This window comes from Mastomys coucha, unplaced genomic scaffold (genome assembly GCF_008632895.1).
Source record: "Mastomys coucha isolate ucsf_1 unplaced genomic scaffold, UCSF_Mcou_1 pScaffold12, whole genome shotgun sequence".
In the NCBI taxonomy this organism is placed as follows: Eukaryota; Metazoa; Chordata; class Mammalia; order Rodentia; family Muridae; genus Mastomys; species Mastomys coucha.
This window is the reverse complement of record NW_022196894.1, coordinates 14292039-14311810: the sequence shown is the minus strand read 5'-3', so window position 1 is coordinate 14311810 and position 19772 is coordinate 14292039. Positions and strand designations below refer to the sequence as shown.

The 19772-nt window shown below is 51.5% G+C and overlaps 1 protein-coding gene across 4 annotated transcripts; it reads right to left on the bottom strand.

Annotated features, from left to right (window-relative positions):
- Positions 1-931: 931 nt before the first annotated feature.
- Positions 932-18418, bottom strand: Aifm3 (apoptosis inducing factor mitochondria associated 3). 4 transcript variants are annotated; one of them, XM_031363277.1, is made up of 22 exons: positions 18188-18418; positions 16552-16742; positions 15928-16111; positions 8475-8688; positions 8109-8218; positions 7802-7911; positions 7661-7705; positions 7355-7451; positions 7160-7272; positions 6655-6741; positions 6216-6307; positions 5996-6126; positions 5781-5896; positions 5608-5679; positions 5450-5513; positions 4880-4956; positions 4657-4774; positions 3365-3463; positions 2655-2730; positions 2075-2179; positions 1493-1513; positions 934-1285 (listed from the first exon to the last, which is right to left on the bottom strand). In XM_031363277.1, exons 3-22 carry the CDS (start codon positions 15956-15958, stop codon positions 1246-1248), a joined length of 1818 nt encoding a protein of 605 aa, XP_031219137.1. In that variant the 5' UTR covers positions 15959-16111; positions 16552-16742; positions 18188-18418; the 3' UTR covers positions 934-1245. The 4 variants fall into 4 exon arrangements, with proteins under 4 accessions (XP_031219140.1, XP_031219137.1, XP_031219139.1 ...); XM_031363280.1 differs by lacking the exon at positions 1493-1513 and having other exon boundaries at positions 932-1285; XM_031363279.1 differs by lacking the exon at positions 18188-18418 and having other exon boundaries at positions 16552-17013.
- Positions 18419-19772: the final 1354 nt, after the last annotated feature.

The window sequence follows — 19772 nt, the reverse complement described above, 5'->3', positions numbered from 1 at the left end:
CATGCACTCTGCCGCGAGGTTACACTACAGTCCGTGTTTTCTTTTTTTTCTTTTTTTGGTTTTTCGAGACAGGGTTTCTCTGTATAGTCTTGGCTGTCCTGGAACTCACTCTGTAGACCAGGCTGGCCTCGAACTCAGAAATCCACCTGCCTCTGCCTCCAAAGTGCTGGGATTAAAGGCATGCGCCACCACTGCCCAGCCCGCGTTTTCTTTAAATTGTAGTCTGTTGCCAGCTGAATCGTCTATGAAATGAAGATTCAGGAAGTTCAGGCAAAAGGGACACATGTAGTCCTGAAATGGATGTAAAGTTAATTGGTCTAGTTTCATTTTTTTGTAAGAGCTTATAAATGTAAAGTAATAAAAGTCAAGAGCACCTTCACAATGGCTGTCCTAACTGTACAAAAAAAAAAAAATAAATGGAGATATATAGAGTGGGACTGGATAGGTGTTTTAGTGATTACTGTAATCCAGCATTGTATTTGTGAGTTTAAAACAATGAGGTGGTTTTCATTTTGTTTTATTTCAGACAGGGTTTCTTTATGTAGCTCTGTCCTGGGACTAGCTCTGTAGACTAGGCTGGTCTGGAATTCAGAGATCTGCCAGCCCCTGCCTCCCAGGCACTGGGATTAAAGGTGTGTGCCACCACCTCCTGGCTGTGGTTAATAATAATTATCATCATCATCATTATTATGCCAGCTCAGGTTACTGTGGCCAGCATGGAGTCTGCAGGACCCAGCTCCCCTCTCTCTTAAGTGGACAAATACAAAAGCTGCCTCTGGCTTCTGAAGCTTTTCAAAAACAAAAGATCTCATGTAGTCCAGGATGGATTGAAACTTGTAACCTTCCTGCCTCTGAACTTGAGTGCTGCTATTACAGATATGTCACATCATGCCTAGCTCTAATTGTTGGCCCAAGTACACTGGGACACAGATCTGCTGATACATGTGCTTTAATTTTAAGGTAATGTTGAAGGGGCTTCCTGGGAAAACCATCCTAATAGAGGAAACAGAGGCAGAGCCTGTCCTGCCTCTACAGCCAGCTGTCAGTGACAGCTGAGGCCTTGGGAATGGGCCATCTCCTGGAGGCAGCAGTAGCCTCTCTGTAAGCAGACAGTTGAAGGCAAGCCTCGGAGGACTCAGATTCCACCTTGAGGGATCCTGGGAAATTGGAGATTGGCACTTGCCCCAGGACTTGGTCTCTGACCTTGATGCCCCAGAGGCCTGCCCAGATCCACCACATGAGAGCTCAGGATCCTTTCCCTGTGAGCCAAGACATGTCACCGGTTCTGCAGGAATGAGAGGAGGATGGGTCAGGACAGAAGAGGATAGGTTCCCCACTCTAAGCACCATGAGCAAAGGACTGTTGACTACAGCAGCAGGGACTGATCTGTGTCAAAGCCCCGTAGGCAATGGACTTGGGCAAGGTAGGGGAATTCAGTCATTGGGCTGGGGAAGAAAGGCTCAGAACAGTCAACAAGAAAGAATGCACGTACTTGCTGGGCAGCATAAACAAGCTTTTCGAAGGCAAGAGGGAAAAACAGAAGGCCAAAGAAAGCATGTCATTTATCAGATCCACTCTTGAGTCTTCTACTCTAGGATTTACCCCAACACATAGCCATCAGCCCCTCAGACACCTCTGGCCTGTCCCTGGTTCTGGGAAGTTCTCTGGGTTAAGCTACCAGGCACTCATTGGCACTGTGCTGGGATGAAGGTAACGGCTCATGTCCATTGCTTCTCCGATGTCAGGTAACCACCCCATCTCTCTGTGGATAGCATATCTGGGAGCATCACCTGCTACGTTTCTCCACCTAGCTTCTGCCAAGCTTAGCACAAATCACATTGCCTCCACCCCCCAACATTGGCTCCTCTCTGGGCCACACACCTGATTCTTTGTAATCATATCCTGTCAACTTCTAAACCAAATTCATCCCCCATCTCACCCAGGAACCATGGGAACTGAAAGTGAGGATAAGAGCTCTACAGGACTGGGTGGGCAACAGACTGCCATGGTAGCTTTAACAGATCCTATCCAGGACACCCACACACCCCCTAAAGCATCCCACACCCGCACTCACTCCACCTCCCGCTTCCGGATGGCTCGACCTGAGGCCAGCACCTCGGCCACCTTGGATACGATGGGGTCATAGTTCATGCTGGCCACAGCAATCACTTCGTCACCTCTATAGAGAGAAGGAGCCCAAGCCTGAGGACCACTAGCAGCAGTGGTCCTTCTTGAGATCCTAACACCTTTTGGTTCACCTGGGATGCCAGGAAAGCTCTTGTCCAGGGAAACAAGATGACCTGAGCACCCAGTCCTCCATTTGTTCCCAGCACTGTCAGCTGCCCAAGGAAACCCTTGGCACAGCTCAGGGATGGGCCCAGTCTTAGCATCAGCTTGTCTACACCAGTCTGTCTTTCCTTGTTGTAGACACCTACCTACCTCAGTGTCAACACTTACCTCAAAGAAATATCCGAAAGACACAGTATTGTTTGATGCATGGGAGGGCTGTTGCTCCATCTCCTCATCTCCTGCCCGACACACCCACACCACCATTCACTTGCCTTTTAGCCGAGCCCCTGCTGCTCTGCTAACACTATCCATTCCCAACAGCACTCCCACTGCTCCACGCTCCCATCACACCCCATTGCTCTCACTTGGTATAAAAAGCCACAAACTTCAGCTCCTCCAGATCCCCCTGAATGATGACATCATCGAAGCCTTCTCCGTAGCCTGTGGGAGGGTGCCCATGTGAACTGGGGAAGGGGACAGTTATCACAGGCTCCCTGGCCTGCTCTCCTAACTCCTGTCTAAACAGCCAGCCTCCCTCCCCACCTTTCCCTCTCTTTCCCTCTTGTTTTTTGAGACAGAGTTTCCCTGTAGATCAGGCTGGCCTTGAACTCAGAGAGCCATTTGGCTCTGCTCTCAAGTGCTGGGACTAAACTCATGTGCCACCATGCCTGGATCCTACTCCGACTTTTTTAAAATTACATTTATTTATTTCACGAGTATGCACACATACATGTATGGAGGTCAGAGGACAACTTGCGAGAGGTGAGTTTTTCACCTTCCACTGTGTGGGTTCTAGGAATCAAACTCAGATCATCAGCAAGAACCCCTACCCACTGAGCCAAATCATCAACCCTCTACTCCTCCTGAGCAGTTCCTAGCGCCACCATCTAAGACTCAAGTTGGCCTCCAATTCCTGATCTTCCCATTTTAGCCTCTGGACTGCTGGGATTACAGTATGCATCTGAGCCAAGACAGTTCTTATTTGGCAATTCTTAGTTCTTACTGGACCCAACCCCCACACTTAATCCTGAAGTGCCTTCAGGCCCCCATGCCCACGAGACAAGTGTTTAGTTACCAGCATAGCGAAGGCTCTTGCCAAACATGGCAGTCCACAGATAGGGTACCGTGTTGATCTCAGCCTCCTGTGCCAGCATGTTCTGAGCTGCTACCCGCCCTGAAAAACCCAGGGTGGTGAGAGCTCAATCCTTTCTCTCACCACCCCAGCACTGCCTGCCCTCAGCCCACTCTAGGGACCCTTGACAGGTATGGTTTTTGCCTAGGCCTCCTAAAAATGGAATCATGTTCAGCCCATAGCCCACCTTTGGATGCAGATTAACAGGTACAGAGGGGAACGGTTGGCCCCCAGAGATCCACTTACATTACTCCTCTTTGAATGAGGTGTTGTACATCTGAAAGGTCTACCAGGGTTGTGAGCTACTTCACAATTGTGTACACAGACAACCGATCAGATACAGCAGATGTAAAGAGGGAAAACAATGGGGCGCAAAGGCCAGACAGGAGAGATGACAGGCACATTTAGGGCCCACAGAGTTAGCACAGGTGGCTTCCCACTTCTTCTAAAGCTCCACCTGAATCTATAGTTAAATACATCTAGGAATTCCCAGAGAGCCCTAAGTCCTAATTATATTTGGCCAAGGAGTAGCCTTTGGATCCTTACTCTCTAGTAGCAACTTTAAAGCTTAAATTTTAACAGACACTAAAATTGGGCAATACCATTACCATCAGCCCTTCTGATAATGATGAGGAAGAAGAAAGGGAAGTTAAGACGTGGGAGAAATCCCTGTCCAAGACGAGGGATGTAGAGGTCCTTTATAAGGTCTTGAGGTGGTGAACACACTGGTGCCTGCATCTTAGGGATTGAGAGCATAGTCCATGAAGCTCAGGAGACCTGGTGGCTACCAAATGTAGGGGGACGTAATTCCACAAAACCCACAATAACCCAACTGAGTCATAGAGGTAGTTTAGTGGCGCAAGAGAGACAGGCCCTGAGTAAGAAGCTAGCCTACTAAAAACAAAACAAAACAAAAACAAACAAACAAAAACCTTCCTCCCTCTCAGAGGTGATTGCTGGCCAAGCAGCAGTTCTACCAAATACCTAACCTTGAGAACAAAAAGGAGAGGGTAGCAAAGAGACAGTTGGGACAGAGAGGGTTTTGTCCAACTAAGTATGCAGAGGGTCTCAGCAGAGAGGCCACTCTGTAAACTGACTGGTCACTGGATAAGGCTCACTGAACCACTAACCCTTGAACTTAAGATCCCAGATCAACTACTGGGGAATGAACCTGAAGGTGGCTGACACCCTGGGCTAGCCTTCCAGCCCTTAGTTTGCCTCGGGGCTGGCCATACCCTGGGCGTGAGCCATCTGCCAGTGTGGAATGTTCACTTTCCGGTTGTTCCTCCAGGCGAGAGGAAAGGTGACAGCATCCCCTGCAGCAAACACTCCCGGGATGTTGGTCTGCATCATCTGTGGGGAGAGGGCCAGGGCTCTGAGGGTGGCGCAGGGGAGCTGACCTGGTGGTCCAGCCGTGCTCCACCCCGCATCACGCCTACCCACGTCATCCAGCCCCACCTTGTTGACTGGGATGAAACCTCGGGAATCCAGACCAATGCCGCTCTGCCTCAGGAAGCCTGTGGCAGGCACCGCACCTAACAGGACAGAAGCCATGCATCCACACCCTGGTCTCGCCATTCTCCTGTCTCATCTCTCTCCATTCCTGCTGTACCTGCCGGCTCTAGATTAATCACCCATAGGATGCCCACCTTGGGACTTGCTGCATCCTGCCCTCTGTAAGCCCATCTGTAGGCTCTGTGCTCCCTATTTAGCCTCAGGAACTGTCTCCCCAATAAAGAACTCTCCTGATGGGGATCTACAGCTATGCTTCTCTAACCCTGTGTTGCCACCTTCCAGCTTGGCTCCTCCCCAAACTACTTTGTCAGTTGGCAATCAGAAACTTGTCTATGTCCTATGTATCAGCTGGTATCACAGAGAGCGATCACCTGCTCCATGAGAGGCCTGGACTAAGCCCAGTATACAACGGTCCTGTGAAGTGGGTACCATTGGAGTCCCATTCCACAAATGTGGAAACTGAGGCTCAAGTAACAGTTCTGTTCACTAGTACTTGCTCATCTACCTACTCACCAATGCCTACCACGCAGACATCTGCCCGCAGAACTTTGCTGCTCTTCAGCACCACCTCCTGCAGCTGGGGGTAGGGGATGGGTGAGTGAGTGGACACAGTTCCTGAGCACAGGGAGAGACACAGACTGCAGCAGCAGCAGCAGCAGAAAAAAGCCTACCTTGCCCTCTTGACCCCGCAGCTCTGACACCTCTGTCTGCATATAGAACTTCACCCGGTTGTTTTCAAACATCTGTACAAGCAAGGAGGAACATGGATAGTGGGTAAGACTCTGGCCTGGGGCCAGGCAAGTCAGCCAGGGCGTCTAGAGGCCTAGCATTGAAACAGACTCGCCTTCATAAGTGCACGACCAACACGCTCCCCCAGGAACCTCCGGAAGGGTGTCTCCTCCAGCTCTACCACAGATACTGAGTGGGCCTTCTCAGTCAGATAAGCAGCGACCTCCATGCCTGCGTGGTGGGCAGGGAGTGGCAAGGCTGGCACTCTACTCACGCCCTAGGACTGGCCATGGTAGCTAACTGCTACCCACCTCCCCTGCAGCTACTCACCCAGAAAGCCAGCTCCCACAACAACAGCATTGCGACCCCGGGCCAGCCGCAGCACGCGGTTGGCATCCTCAGGCGTGCGGATGGTGAACACATTCTCTACATCTTTCCCTTTGCAGGTCAGGGTCTTAGGGCTAAAATTGGGTGGGAACAGTGAGGATCTCCCACCCTGGCCGATGTCCAGCTGCCTAGTGTCTGGCAGAGGCAGAAGACCTTTACCTACCTACTTCCTGGTGCCAGCAGCAGCTTGCTGTACTCTAGCTTGAAACCATCCTTGAACACAACCTTCTTATTTCTCACATCCACTGTGACCACCTGCAAGCCCCAGGAGACCTCAGCACAGGCTAGGACCTTGTGGCTTACTTTAGAGTTCCACAAGACCCCCAGAGCCCGAACTTAGGCTTCTAAGGTGCAGCTTCAGGGTAGTCCCAGCCCTTCAAAGCTGTCTTTATGTACTTTCAAGTCCCACAAAGCTCCCTTGTCTTAGCTGGGATGAGACCATCCCCTATCCCTCTGCCAGGAAGAAGGCTCAGTGCTGGGTCCCAGGCCTGCACAGAGGGCCGAGCATCCATCACACCTCCAGGAGTACCCATGGCCTCTTGCCTCCTTAAACTTTTTCATTGACTGCCCACCCCCCACACACACTCCCACTTTCCTCATACCTGAGCCTCAGTGAGCATCTCAATGCCATAGGCCCGGAAGAATTCCTTGGGTCTCAGAGCCAGCTGTTCAGGTTGTGCATCCAGGGACTGAGGAACATGGTCACGAGTCAGGGCCAGATGGTGAGATGGTGGCTATTTTGTTTTATTTTTATTTATTTATTTATTTTTTGAGACAAGTTCTCTGTAGCTCTGGCTGGCCTGGAACTAGGTATGTCTACCAAACTCACAGAGCTCTACCTCCCAAGTGCTAAGATGAAAGGCATATGTATTACACTCTTGACATTTCATTGTACTGTAGAGGATGCAGACCCCAAGGAGGGTGAGGACACTGCATCACACTGGAGCTTCAGGACAGAGCCCAACAAACCCAGATCTCTTGCGAGCACCATAGACAGGCCTGGGAGACTGAAGAGAAGATTCAGCTAGACCTTCAGTGTGTGCCAGGCAAGGCACACACGTGGATGTGACAGGGACCTGGGGACAGGGTACCCCATTCCATTCCTACCTTGCTGAGTTTGGCCCGGTCATAGGGCAGATGTCGATCCAGTGTGCAAAGGACAATCCGGTCTGAGAAGCCTTCCTGCCTCAGTGTCTCTGCGCACACTAGGCCAGCAGCACCTGAGCAACAGGACCGTAGACCAAGGCCAAGGCCTCTCCCACCCTCCAAGCTTCCCCTTTCCTTCATTATCACAACACCAACCTGCACCCACTATGAGCACATTGGTGCTACTGCTGTGGCCAGCACTTGGGGAGATACACTTGGCCATCACCTTTGTCCTCCGCTGCAGCTGCAGGGCCTGAGAGTGGGGAAGGGCAGCTTGGAGCTTGGATCCTGAGGCTCCAGCCCAGCTTCATCTCCATCCTACAATCCCTCATGCCCCTCCCACGCCAGGCTCCCTCTACCACAGGGCTTTGCTACATGCTCATCTCCAGCCAAGATACCCTCCCAGCCGGTTCAAAACCCTTCCTTAAACATGGGCCTTGGTGACCCGAGTCTCCCTGGTACCTGCTTGCTTGCCCGAACGGTCACCTTCTCCTTCTCAATCTTCACCTGAGAGGGCAGCATCAGCACCAAACTTTGAGATGCTTTGCTTCAGTCTCTGACTCCACAACACAGGCTCCCACCATGCCATTTTTCCAGCCCTACCTGGAACTTATGCAGACTGTCCAGGCCTGGGAAGTCCTCTAGGTCCCCAGTACTAATGTTGAAGCAGGCACCATGCCATGGGCAGCGCACACGTCCCCGGGACAGTACACCTAGGAGAGACAAATGAGTGCCAGGCTAGCACCATGCCCAAAGACTGCACTCTAGGGCTCCTGGTACTGGACCCTGCTGGACCTCTCCGCAACCCAGGAACCCTCACAAATGACTGAAGGCCCTGGGACCTTCTGGAATCCCTATGTAGGCATGGATGGCGTATCCCACCTCCCATGTATACCTCACACTTCCTTACCTTTCACCAGGGGCGCTCCATAGTGAGGACACTTATGGCCCAGGGCATGGAATTCCCCATTGTCCTTCACCAGCAAGACCTTTCCCCAGCCCAGCTCCACTTCCCGCATCCTGGGGAGGGGCTGTACTCAGAGATCAAGCCAGAAGCTAGTCATGTCCTCCTGTAAGCACCTCCTCCCCGGGTCCAATATTTTCGAAGCCCAGAGCAGCTTAAGCACAGTGTCAGCTGTACTTAGCACCCAGGGAGCTAAGAGCTACAGCTCATTTCATACCACTGCCTCAGCCCAACCCCTCATGTGTGGCCTCCCCCATACCCCACCACCTCAGGTCCTACCACCACCACCACCCTTGCAGCCCCAGCACCCACTGGCCATTCTCGAGGTCCTTGACATGGCAGACAGTAGCCTCCACACAGTCCTGAGGGCTGGGATAGGGTTGTGGGGTGGGCAGCCGCTCTTCGGCATGGAAGTGGCGTGCTGTGCCGTTGCCCTGGTAACCCCGGGGGCTGCCCTTTCCGCTGGCTGACAGCTCCTCCTTGCCCCGCTCTTTCTCTGGCAGCACCACTTCAATCTTGAGCTCCACTGTGGACAGAACAGCCATGAGCCCTAGCTAAACCAGCCCTGTCCCCCCCCCACAGGCCAAACAGAGCAGAGTCCAAGCAGCAAGTGCTTGATTTCAATTCATTTTCATGTGTTTCTTCTTGTTGAAGAACCCAGGGCCTCTCTCGGGTCAGGCTAGTACTCCACCACCGAACTACAGCCAAACCAGAAACTTCTATTTTTTTCCAGTGATAAAATCAGTAAGGGAATCAATCACAGAACACAGACAACTCTTCACCTGGAGCTAGTCTGGAGGAAAGAACCCCATGCCCAACTCATCTATCTAATGATAGACAAAGGCGATGTCCCTGCTGGGAGACACATTTACAGCTCAGTTCACAGCCAGTGAACCTGGGCAATGGAAGAGCGTTCATTGTTCTATTGGGCCAGTGGCTCACCCCTACAACCTCAGTACTCCAGAGGCTGAGCAGGACTCCCATGAGTCCTAGACCAACCTAGAATACAAAGTGAGACCCTACATCAAAGACCAAGAAGGGTGGGGGTGGGGACGAGAACCACTCACTGCCCTTGCAACTTTCCCATTAGCTTTAAATGGTTTTTGTTGTTTGAGGGTTTTGTTTTGAAACAGTCTCATGTAGCTGGACGATGACAGCCTCAAAACCAATATATAGCTGATGACATCTTTGATCTCTTGATCCTCCTGCTTTGCCTCCTAAGCAGTATGACCCCAGGTAGGCGCTACTTGGATCATCGGTATCCCAGCTTGAATAGGTTGTTGTTGTTCAAAATTAAAACAAACGCCGGGCAGTGGTGGTGCACGTCTTTTATCCCAGCACTTGGGAGGTAGAGACAGGCGGATTTCTGTGTTCAAGGCCAGCCTGGTCTACAGAGTGAGTTCCAGGACAGCCAGGGCTACGCAGAGAAAACCTGTTTCGAAAAAACAAAAAAAAATTAAAAAAAAAAAAAATGAAAGCAAACGACTGCTTGCTGCTCAGAGGTCCAGCGCTTGAGGCATGCACAGGCTTTAGCCCACCCTCAGAACTGCAACAATAGCAGTAACAGCAAATAAATCAATTTAAAAAAAAAAAACACAACGCATAGTAGTGCACACCTATGATCCCGACTTAGGAGGTGAGACAAAAGGATCAGGAATTTAAGGTCCTCCTCAGGTACATAAGAGTTTGCAGCCATGGGCTGGAGAGATGGCTCAACGGTTAAGAGCACTGACTGCTCTTCCAGAGGTCCTGAGTTCAATTCCCAGCAACCACATGGTGGCTCACAACCATCTGTAATGGGATCTGATGCCCTCTTCTGGTGTGTCTGAAGAGAGCAATGATGTATGTACTCATATACATAAAATAAATAAATAAATCTTAAAAAAAAAAGTTTGCAGCCAACCTGAGGAAAAAATGTACTCAGGCTGGAGCATGTCTTAGTGGCAGAATGGCCGTGCATGGGCAGAGCCTGGCCGTGCATGGGCGGAGCCTGGCCGTGCATGGGCGGAGCCTGGGATCAGCGTCCCAATACCACAAAAGGAAGGCAAAGTGCAGGACAAAATTTTAGCTTTTTCTTTATCTCTACAATTTTTAAAAAATAATTACTTATTTATGCATGTGCATATTTTTTCTAAATGTATATCTGTGCAACAGAAGGGGGCATCAGATCCCATGGGACTATAGTTATAGAAAGCTGTGATCTGCTATGTAGGTGAAGGGAATTGAATTCAGGACCTTTGGAAGAGCAGCCAGTGCTCTTAACTGCTGGGTCATCTCTCCAGCCCTTTATATATAAATTTTTAAAAAATACTTTTATTGCTGGGCAGTGGTGGTGCACACCTTTAATCCCAGCACTTGGGAGGCAGAGGCAGGCGGATTTCTGAGTTCGAGGCCAGCCTGGTCTACAGAGTGAGTTCCAGGACAGCCAGGGCTACACAGAGAAACCCTATCTCGAAAAACCAAAAAAAAAAAAAATCACTTTAATTATGTAGTTGTTTTGCCTGCATGCATATCTGGGCACCATGTGTGTGCCTGGTGCCCACAGAGACCAGAAGAAGACATTAGATTTCCTAGACATGGAGTTATAAACAGTTCTGAGCTGCAATGTGGGTACTGAGAATCAAGCCTGGTTCCTCTAGAAGAGCAGCCATCTCTCCAACCCCTAATTTCAACAACTTCTTTTTAAGAGCAGATCCATGGCTCCCACACTGTGGCTGCACCGTGTCCATGGGGCTACCTCAGGAGCAGATCCATGGCTGCCACACAGTGGTTGCACTGTGTCCATGGGGCTACCTCAGGATAGCAAGAATAGGTAGCTAGAGACTGACATTTCCTTCTTTGAACTTTTCTGCATTTCCCCAAATCCCCATGACATGCCTGGATTCTTTCCTTCTTTCTTTTCTTTCTTTCTTTCTTTTTTTTTTTAATTAGAAGGGAACAATAAACAGAATTTTGAGCAGCTGTAATCTGGTCTCCTGGGCCGCTACAGTAGGGAGGAGGAGAAGGAGGAGGAGGCTAGGCTCTGGCACAGCATGGGCCATCCTGGGAGCAGGTGGCTCTCTCTCCATGCCCCCAGGCATCAAAGCCTCTCTCCTGCTTTTACCTCTGAACCCCTTCACCTCGGACAGACTGGACACCCCAGAAACAAAGGATACAAGGACTAGCCTGGCTGCTGAGCTGCTGCCCTGACCCTCATTCTCCCTCCAGACCGTGTGAGCTCACTAGCTCAGGTACAGTTTCCATGGCTGTGCCCTCCGACTCGACTCGCAGGGGTCCTTGATCCTTGCATGCTTGGTCCCAGTTCCCTTCCACATGCCAGCAGGCATCCCAGCCTTCTCCTCAGGCCCTGCCACTGCAGGGGAGAAAGGCAAAGGGCAGCTCCTTGACTGGGCCTGGTGAAGTCAGACACAAGAGCATGCAGCCACACTGTGGAGGCCGTCATGTGGGGGTAGGAACTCCAACTAACACACTTTATGTAATGGTGTTAGAATGTTTTTGGAAGAATTAAGAAGAAAAATATGTCAAGCTCAGCGGCTCTCAGTGGTGAGAGCTGTGGGAGGCCACAGGAACAGCCTGGCAGGGTGCCAGAGAGGCCGCTATTCTCTGCATGCTTCCAGAAGGCTCCAAGGCAAGCTCACTGATGTTCTCCTGGGCAGTCATTAAGTCAGGAGCAGAAGGGACGCCTTGGAGGAGGACCCTGCTTACCCACAGAGCCAGGTCAACCCAGTTCCATGATCCCATTAGCCGCCCAGTCCCAGTCCCAGTCCCTGTCATTGCCTCTTGGGCCTCAAGATACCTTAGTCACAAAATGAGAACAGGCTATGGTAGAGACAACTGATGGGGTCACACTTAGCATGGCAAGGTCCTGGGTTCCATCCTCAAGGCCCCAGCATCAAGGATGAAGAACAAACTGTCAGGAGTAGTGACTGACCCCTGTAATTGTAGCACTCCGGAGGCTGAGGTAGAGAACTGCCACGAGCTCAGGGTTAGCCTGGGCTTCATTGTGAATTCCAGGCCAGCCTGGGTTAACATGTGAGAAGCCCTGTCTCAAAAAAGGGGGTAGGGAAGAACGAAGAGCACCTGCGCATTCGCTGGTCATGCGTGTAACCAGAACAAAAGCTCTATTTTGGAAACTATGGGAGTGGTTTGGGATTATTGGGGGGGGGTTGGTTTTGGAACTAGGGATTAAACACAGGGTCTCTGCCATTTTCAGCGGTCATTCTAACTATGAGCAATATATCCTAGCCCTGGTAAGAGAGATTTATCAGCTAGCTCTGAACTTACTGGAGGACATGATAAAGAGCAAAAGCCTAATAAAAGGCAGACAGATGGCCAGATCAAGAGACTTGTACTTCCTATTAACTTTTTGTTTTGTTTTGTTTTGTTTTGTTTTTTAACAGTGTGTGGCTGGGCATTTAAGATGGGGGTAGGAGTGTATGTGTGTATGCGCATGCGCATGTTCTAGAGGGGTGTACACACATATATCTGTGAGTTCGTGTAAAGGCCAGCAGTTGGTGTCAGAAGTCTTTATCACTTTCCACCTCTCCCTCCAATTCTTTTTTCTTTTTCTCTTTCTTTCTTCCCCCACTGAATCCAGACCTCATGACTGGCTACTTGGCTACACTACCTGTCTCTTCCCAGCCCCCATACTAGGGTTGCAGGTGCACACCACCACACCTGGCTTTCATGTGGGATCTGGGTATCTGAACCCAATGTTTGTGTAGTGGGTACCTTATTTACTGAGCCATCTCCTCAGCCACTTCTATCACTTCTGACACAGGTAAGCAACTGGCTGAAAGTCTTAGGAAGAAAAAAAGAACTGTGAGGAATGATGGTGCACGCCTTTAATCTGTCTACCACTCGGGTGACAGAAGCAGGCAGGTCTGTGACTTCAAAGCCAGTTCCAGGCCAGCTAGAGCTACACAGCAAAGCTCTGTCTCAAGAACAAGACAGGAGAAACTCAGGAGGCAAATGCTGCTATCACTAAGACACTGCCACAAAGAGTAGCAGAGACAGGGAAGAATTTACACAAAGGTCTTCTATTTGCTCTGGTCTCTTCATGGGCCCTGCTGACCACTGCTCAGTGCTCATGCCTACATCCCGAAGCTTCCTGAGCCAAGCCTCCCACTAGAGCCTGAGCCTGGGGCTGCAACACAGAATCCACCTCAGAAAGGAAGAAAAAAAAAATCACAGCTACAAGTGTTCCTGCATGCCAGGGTCAGAGCCAGGCTAGCCACCCCCTACTCTACATGAGGACATGGAGGACCAGAGCGAGGTGGTCAGCCCCTGGCCACACAGCTAAGAGGTTAAAGAGCCCAAGTTTGAACGTTGTCTCTGAGCAGTAAGAATAGCCAGCCACAGCCGGGCGGTGGTGGCGCACACCTTTAATCCCAGCACTTGGGAGGCAGAGGCAGGTGGATTTCTGAGTTCGAGGCCAGCCTGGTCTACAGAGTGAGTTCCAGGACAGCCAAGGCTACACAGAGAAACCCTGTCTTGAAAAAACAAAAAAAAAAAGAATAACCAGCCACTTTGAGACCAGCTCAGAGCAGAACAGTAAGTTCCTGGAGAAAGAAAGAGAGATGTAGGCAGCTGCTGAGTGTTCTCTCCACCACAAAGCCATGTGCAGCCAGGCCTTCACCATGACAGAATGTGTCCCCTCAAACTGTAAGCCAAAATAAACTTCTCATCCCTTGAAACATAAAGTTTTAAAAGCATATGATGGCTCAGGTCTGTAATCCCAGCACATGGGGATCTCAACAGTACAATCAAGATCAGCCTGGTCTATGTAGTGAGTGCCAGGTCATTTAGGGCTACATAGTAAAAACTCTGTCTTTTAATGAAAGGGGATGGGTGAGGACAGCTCAGAGGTCAAGGGTATTTGTTGCTTTTGCAGAGAACCCAGTTTGATTCCCAGCACCCACACCATGGCTTCCAATTAACCACGTGTAACTCCAGGTTCAGGAGGTCAGATGAATTCTTCTGGCCTCTACAGGCATTGCACACATGCGATGCATTTACATAAATAAAGGCAAAATGCTCATTTTATAAAATAAAAATAAAAAACCAAGCAACCAAACAAAAACAAAAACAAAACAAAACCAGTGCTGGCGCATACTGTTCTTCCAAGAGAACCTGAGTTTAAGTTCCAGCACCCAGGTAGCTCAAAACAGCCCATAACCCTAGTCCAAGGGCATCTGTCTCTTCTGACCTCTGCATGTACCTGCATTCACATGCACACATACACACACAATTTAAATAATAAAAATAAAATTTAAAAAACAGGGCTGGAGCTGGGCGGTGGTGGCTCATGCCTTTATTCCCAGCACTTGGGAGCAGAGGCAGGTGGATTTCTGAGTTCGAGGCCAGCCTGGTCTACAGAGTGAGTTCCAGGACAGCCAGAGCTATACAGAGAAACCCTGTCTCGAAAAAAAAAAAAATTACAAAAGCAAACAAACAGACAAGGGCCGGGCTAGGGGATAATGCCTAGCTCCAGATCTGAAGTGTTGGAGTCAGGGGTCCCTGGTTAGGCCAGCTCGTTAGGGTTAAAAGAAACTGTAAATGGCATCTTGTCCCCATGTTGTCCTGCCAGCCAAGAAGTCCCGACACAGGTGTCCAGTATGGGACTTCCATGGAATCTTGCAGGCACATTGCTGTCCACTCTATGGAGAAACTGAGACAAAGACAGTGGGCACCTATGGCAGAGGCTGTAGGACCTGGCACAGGCTTAGGCGAGGAAGGGCAATCCCCACCAACACTGCCAGTGGGTCACAGCTCCACTTCCTCCCCCAAGTCCTACCTCAGACCCAAGAAGGGAAGAAAAGTCTCATGAGTCCCAAGGTAACCGAGCTGATGGGTATCAGGTAAAGAGAGCCGAGCAAGCTGGCAGAGTGAGCCAGCCAGAACAAGGTTGGGTGGGTGGAGCCCTTACTGGGCTCTGAAGTCCTCAGTTTGCACATCCCTGTCATGGCTACAGGTCCTACTTCCTGGATGTTACAACTAGGGTAGAAGGAATGTGCAAACTGGGAGAGAAACCCAAAGACATGAATCCCATGGCTAGGCAGATTCTAAGCACTGTAGCACCTTGGAATGACCCTACCCCTGGCTGGAGTGTCTAGGGCTAGGTAGGCCCAGGATTTCCTCTATAAATGGAGAAGACAGAAGGGTGGTGCATGCCTTTAATTCTAGCACTTGCAAGGCACAGGCAGGAGGATCTCTGCGAGTATGACACCAGTCCGGTCTATATAGTGAGACCCTGTCTCAAAAATCAAAAACCCAAACAAACAAACACAGAACAGGAGATGAGGCCCAGAGAAACCAAGATGACATCTACTATATAACACAGGATGAGAAGAGTAGGGACCTGCCCATGATACCCTGTCAGCCACCCTAAGTGGGCAGTGTCCAGCTCCATTCTACAGAGAGGTTAAGTAAGACTCAAAGAGGTTGTTACACTGTGGCTAAGAACACCCCAGAAGCCTCTCTCTTCTCCAGAATGGAGAAGTAGCCCCTAGCCCAACACAGCATAGGAGGAATCTTCTAGACTCAACTTTTAAAGAAGATCAGCTGCTGACCCACCACTAACACTCAAAAGTCCCAAATCAATAAAGAGGGGTTGCTACAGGAGAGGAGTTCAGGAGAGCCTTCCTAGGCTTTTACTCTTCTTGCCTGCAGTGCATTAACATTCTGGGCTCCTGCCTAGCCTGACCTACTTTGGAGGTTGGTGAAGTGCAGAGGGAGGGGAAGGCTGTCAGAGAAGGGGAGGTACCTGGCTTGGGCTTGGAGAAGCAGCCGCCCATGGTGAATGGAGGCCTGGGATCTGGCCTGGCTGGTGGGAGCACGGATGGCAGGCTGTCCAGCTGTCCAAGGTCTAGGATGTGCCCTGCAGGACTGGACCCCCTGTGGCCCTCAGAGACGCTGGAGCTGCCATGTCAGCTAGACAGCTTTAGGACCTGCAGGGGAGATGGGACATTGGGTCCTAGCACTGATGCAGGTCTGGGTAGAGTCAGAGGCATCCTTAGGGGAGCCTGGAATAGTCTTACATGGGGAGCTCAGAACTCATTTGTAGGGTATTCTTGATAGCATCTGTCTCCCTTTGAGGCTTCCAGGCATAGGAACCTCACACTCCCCTTACTGCATGCATTGTTGGAGACCCTCTGTGCTCTGATGTCTGCCACTGCCCATAAGCCTGCGACTGCAGAGACCTAGCCCCAGATTTCCCTTTTCTAGATCCCACAAGTCTGGGAACTCTGGGACTCTCCATTTCCCTAGGTAAGACCACCGAATCTACAGACAACCAGAGTTCCCAAAATCCTTCTTCTTCCACTGAGAGTGACAAGGATCCCAGCCCAGCCTTGGCCATTACCCTGACTAGCAACCTCTAGTCACCTACCTCTTTCCGTGGGAGTCACTGTTCCTTGCTCCCAGCCCAGCAATGGAGAAAGACTACTGGGCCTTGGTCAGCGAGGCACGGAGGGCCAGGGTCCAAGAGGGTCCAGCCCTCCTTCTAGCATGAGTTGTGGCCAGGAGGGGGCTGTGGGTGTGGGGCTAGGCCAAGCCACTGGTCCCCAGGGAAACCCAGCTCTGTGGGGAAAAGAGCGGGCAGCCAGCCCAGGACTGATGGGGTTGGGGGAAGAGGAAAACCAACCACACAGCTCAGCCTCTGCCCCACACCCAGCAGCCGTAAGTTCTCCCACCCCTCAGGCTGGCTGTGCAGTGCCAAGGTCATGCCCCAGAGAAGATAGAAAGACTGGGGTCCAAGGTCTCATCAAGGTCAAGCAGCAGTTAGGGGCATCTTCTCCGTCTTCCCTACTCCTCACCCTAATAAATCCTAAAATGAGCAAGGCCTTGGGAGGTCACTCTTAGGCTCCAAACTGGAGAGCAAGACTACCTGGTAAACAGATTGCTTGTAGCCATTGTGTCCTCGTGGCCATAGGTGGGCCTTCTAGAAGATGTGGACTTTGGAAGGCTCAGGACAAAGGTGTAACTACCCTGTTTACAACTGATCTGTGGGAATTCTATCCAACAGTCAGCTCTGGGTCACCTGGAAATTCTTCCTGAAGCCTGCACTGACCTGGTGCTGGGAATCACTAGGTTAGTCCAGAGCCCAGGAGAGAGCCAGATGCCAAGAAGGACAGAATGGGAAAGGGCCAGCCACTGCTAGCTCCTGACCTTCGCTGCAAATTACAGATGAGGAGGAACCCAAGGTGGTATAGGTGTGCCTTTCTCCCCTTGTTACCAGGGCAAGGGGAGATAACTCAAGGGATAAAACTCAGTTGCTAACTGCCCCTCCAGCTCCCTTCCTGGGAACCAGAGAACCCTTTCAGAGGTCTTGGTTTCACCCATGTCTCAGCGTTGCCCACCTGCTTCCGGTCTGGTTTCAGCCCTCACCTGTTGGGGCTGAGATCCTACAAACGAACTGGCTTTTGGATCTGGGGTCCCTTCCCTTCCCGGGAGTTTATTCTTGGGGCCTCGGGCTTAGCCGGAGATGTGTTGGGGACCATGCCTTCCACCTATGATGTGCTGGGCCAGCTTGGACCAGTTATTCCAACTCAAAGACAAAGTTTCTTGGGTCTGCGGGGAGAAACCTCTGCATTTTGTTGCCCTAAAAAGTTTTAACACTGCCCTGCTGCACATTCTGCATCAGGAGTTTGTGTCCATATCCCAGGACCTCCAGCAATCTGAAGCAGGTTCTGAGTTACCCCCCACCTCACAGAGGTTCCGCATGGCTCCGGGACCCCGCTGGGTGCAGGCCAGCTGGAAGCCTCTCTCTTTTTCCAGGCCAGGTCCCACTCTTCGCTCCTGGTGTTTGTTGAGTGAGAGGCCGTCCCCTTAACCCTCAACCCCCAACCCCCAAACCAGCTTATCCTAGGCCCTCAGTGGCGTCAGGGGTCCTGGAGACTGCTGCCTCGGGGCGCCTCAGCCTGTGATTCACCTGTCGGGGGCCCTAACGCCAACCTCCTGTCCACTCTCCCTGCCTTGGCACGTGCAGTTTCCTCGGGCTGGGATACCTTTTCCAGCACCCTTACCGGCTTCTTTGCGGCTCCCTCGCTAGACGCAGCAGCCAACCAACGGACCAGCACAAGGTAGGGAGGGCTCCAGGGAGCCGAAAGGGGTGCTGGGGAGCAGCAGCAAGGACCGGGGTCTCTGCAGCCTCCTGAGTGCCTCACTCGGCCACCAGGGTAGAGATCCGCGAGCGCGTTGGCCCTGGGCGCCGGGCGCGTGCGGGACAGGGCCAGGCGCGCTCACCTGGCTCGGTGGCCGCGGGCGGGCGGGCGGGCGAGCGGGCGGGCGGGCGGGATGCGCGCCCGGCTGCGGCCGGCCTGCAGGGCGGAGCGGGCGGGGGCGGGGCCGGCGCTGCGGCTACACTGCGGGCCTGGAGCCCGAGGCGTCCGCTCCGCCCCTCAGCCAAAGTCAGGTCGACGGAGGCTTCCAGCCACCTGCCTGTGGTGGAGCAAGAGAGGCAGGGGAGCTGAAGCCTTCACCTCGGGTGTGAGTAACGGGTGTGAGTCGCCAAACCATCTGTACTCGACTGGAACCAGGGTGGAGGTTGAATCTCTAGATGAAGTGTCTCAGAAGAAGAAAACCCAAATCATGCCCCTCTGAGGTCTCCCTCTCACCCCACTTCCACACATGTCACGTTTTATTACACTTTCTTTTCCCACCCTGTTAGTATTCGAGAATTTCCCAAGACTCCTTATGGTGCTCTCCTTCCCTGAAGCCGTCTGTGGCCAGCCTGCCCAGGCCTGATTATCACTTTTTCTGGATGTTTCCACCGTCTTGCTTTGCCCATCTCATTCCATCTCTGAGCCACTGTAGTCAACTAGAGGTTGTCCCTCAAGCACTAGAACCAGGGACAGTATTACAAGGAAGTATTTCATTATTGCTAACTACATGGAACCCACAGTCTGTTGGGAGTGAGCGAGCAGTGCTCACCTGCTCTGTCCCAACCCATTTTACAGATGGAAAGATGGCCCTGGGGGCTGAAATCTTGCCCAGGACACAGAAGCAGAAGCCTTGTTGGTGGCCTCTCCCAGAGGACTCAGGGCAGTCTTCCCTGTCTGGCAGGGAGCACGGTTTCTCCCCATGGATGCCATCCTCCATTGAGGAGGCCCATCACTGGAGGTATGCTTGTGCTGGGGCATGGTACCCTTGATCTCAAACCTGCTAGACACACAGACACAGACACACAGACACAGACACACATGCACACACACACACACACACACACTGATGATTTGTACTTCTAGCCTTACCCTAGCAAGAAAAACAACCAAGTCTGTGACTTCACTTAAAAAGAAAAGTGACAGGCTATTGCCACTGCTTTTGGTTGCTCACCACAGCTAACTGGTAAAAGTCTATTGCTGAGGGAACCACACACCTTCATTGCAGAACACAGAGAAGTCAAGCTGGAACTGAGCTGAAAGCTTCATCTCTGCTGCCTCAGCTTTCAGAGAGACAGAAGGCCCCTCAGGCTGCTGGGGAAGTACAGCCATCAGTGGACTCACCCACCCAGTGCTGGACACTTGTGCTACAGTACCATGACCAGTGAAACAGCGGCACAAAAAGTCATGGGGTAAGAAAACACTTTCCTGCTGAATTTAAGGCCTACTC